General features: G+C 45.6%; 1 protein-coding gene across 1 annotated transcript in view; it reads right to left on the bottom strand.

The window, feature by feature from the left end:
• The window catches only part of WDR43 (WD repeat domain 43), a 59,301-nt gene that overhangs the window by 32,348 nt on the left and 25,139 nt on the right, over positions 1-1,814 (bottom strand). The window contains exon 4 of the mRNA XM_006880685.1: positions 122-242. Within this exon, the coding sequence (XP_006880747.1) occupies positions 122-242 (121 nt within the window). The remainder of the gene's footprint in view (positions 1-121; positions 243-1,814) is intronic.

Here is a 1,814-nt window from a genome sequence, read left to right on the forward strand (position 1 = left end):
TAAGAAAAAGAAACTTTTCTTAAGGAACTATTCCATGGCTCAGATTTCTAATTTTTTTTTTTAATATATTTACTCTGTACTACAGATTTTACTGTATTTGCAAGCAATGTGATTTACTCACTCTGTAGACTTCTTTGGTCTCCAAAACCCATAATTTGATTGTTCGACCAGCAGAAAGTAACATCTTCCCGTCTGGGCTGATACACAGGGAACTGACGCTGCTATTGTCACCTTTCCATTTGCTGTAAGGAGAAAAAAAATCTCAGTGAGGGATTTTTTTACTTAGAACAAACACAAATGAGGGGGAACCAAGATGGTGGCAGCTGGGGAAGCAGCAAGAGGAGGTGGAGGCGCAGCAAGCCACATTGAAAAGAACCATCATGGCCCTCCACAGCCTGCAGTTTATCTAGACCTAACAGTTAAACAGCTGACTACTGGTCTCCAATATGGATTGAGGCTCAACATCAAGAGGACAAAGATTCCTGAAAAAGCATGGGTGATTCCTGCTGCTGCCAGGCTCCTACCAGCAAGCCTGCACCACCACAGCCCTGTGGGGCCTCCTGACACCAGAGGTCCCCTCACTTAGGATAGGTACGATGGAGCCCCCGCATGGCTGCAGAATAAAGTTATTCTAAAAGAAATAGTCGGAACCAAGATGATGGCAGCAGGGGAAGTGATGTGAGGCGCTGAAGGCATGGCAAGCTGGCATGAAATGGGTCACCTTGCCCCTCCATAGCCTGCAGTTTATTTATACCAGAACAGTTAAACAGCTGACTACTGGTCTTCACTATGGATTAAGAGCAATGACGTCAGGCTGGAGACTAAGGTGCACCTGATCCAAGCTCTAATCTTAACAATTACGTGCTATGCATTGGAGAGTTAGACAGTGACTAGGGATGATAGAACTGATGCCTTTGAGCTGTGGTGCTGGAGAAGAGTGTTGAATATACCATGGACTGCTAGGAGAACAAACAGGTTTGTCCTGGAGAAGGTGAAGCTGGGCTGCTCCTTGGAGTCAAGGACTCTGAGGCTTCATCTGACATACTTTGGGCATGTTGCAATGAGGGACTGATCCTTGGAGAGGGACATCATGTTTATGAGAGTGGAAGGGCAGCGCAAGAGAGGAAGACCCTCAATGAGATGGATCGATTCTGTGAGTGGAGTGGTGGGAATGAATGTGCTTGAGACAGCGACGGTGGCACAGGGTAGAATGGCATTTAGGGCTCTCGTACACTGGGTCCCTATGAGTCGCAAGCAACTCGACGGCACACAATAACAACAACATCTCTTATAAGGCTCAGGGAGCCCAACTATCCACTTATAAAATGGGGGGGGGGGGCAAAACCCCATAGGAATCTAATTCATTAAAAGAAAAAAGCACTACTTTGTCAGTCACATCATAGTATACTAGTCATTGAGTAAAACAAAATCAGATTTTTCTCTATACTACACATAGCCAAGCATGATGCTCAAAAAGGTAGAGGGTTGACGAAAGAGAGGAAGATCCTCAATCAGGTGAATTAACACCGTGAGTGACTGCTACAATTTGTCAGGAAGTGTGATGATGGCGTAAGACAGGACACGGTTCAGATCAGTTGTTCATAAGTACGCTATGAGTCATACTCAACCTGACAGTGCCTAACAACAACTACACACATAAAAAAAATAATTGTAGGGCGCTCTGGTGGCCTAGTGGCAAGAAGCTGCACTGCAATCCCAGAGGTACACAGTTTGAATCCACCAGATGCTCTGCTCGAGGAGGGGCAATCTCCTCCTGTACCAGTCAGATCCGATTTGATGGTACACACAAAAAA

This window comes from Elephantulus edwardii, unplaced genomic scaffold (assembly GCF_000299155.1).
Source record: "Elephantulus edwardii isolate Elephantulus edwardi_28Jun2011 unplaced genomic scaffold, EleEdw1.0 scaffold00009, whole genome shotgun sequence".
NCBI classification, from domain to species: Eukaryota; Metazoa; Chordata; class Mammalia; order Macroscelidea; family Macroscelididae; genus Elephantulus; species Elephantulus edwardii.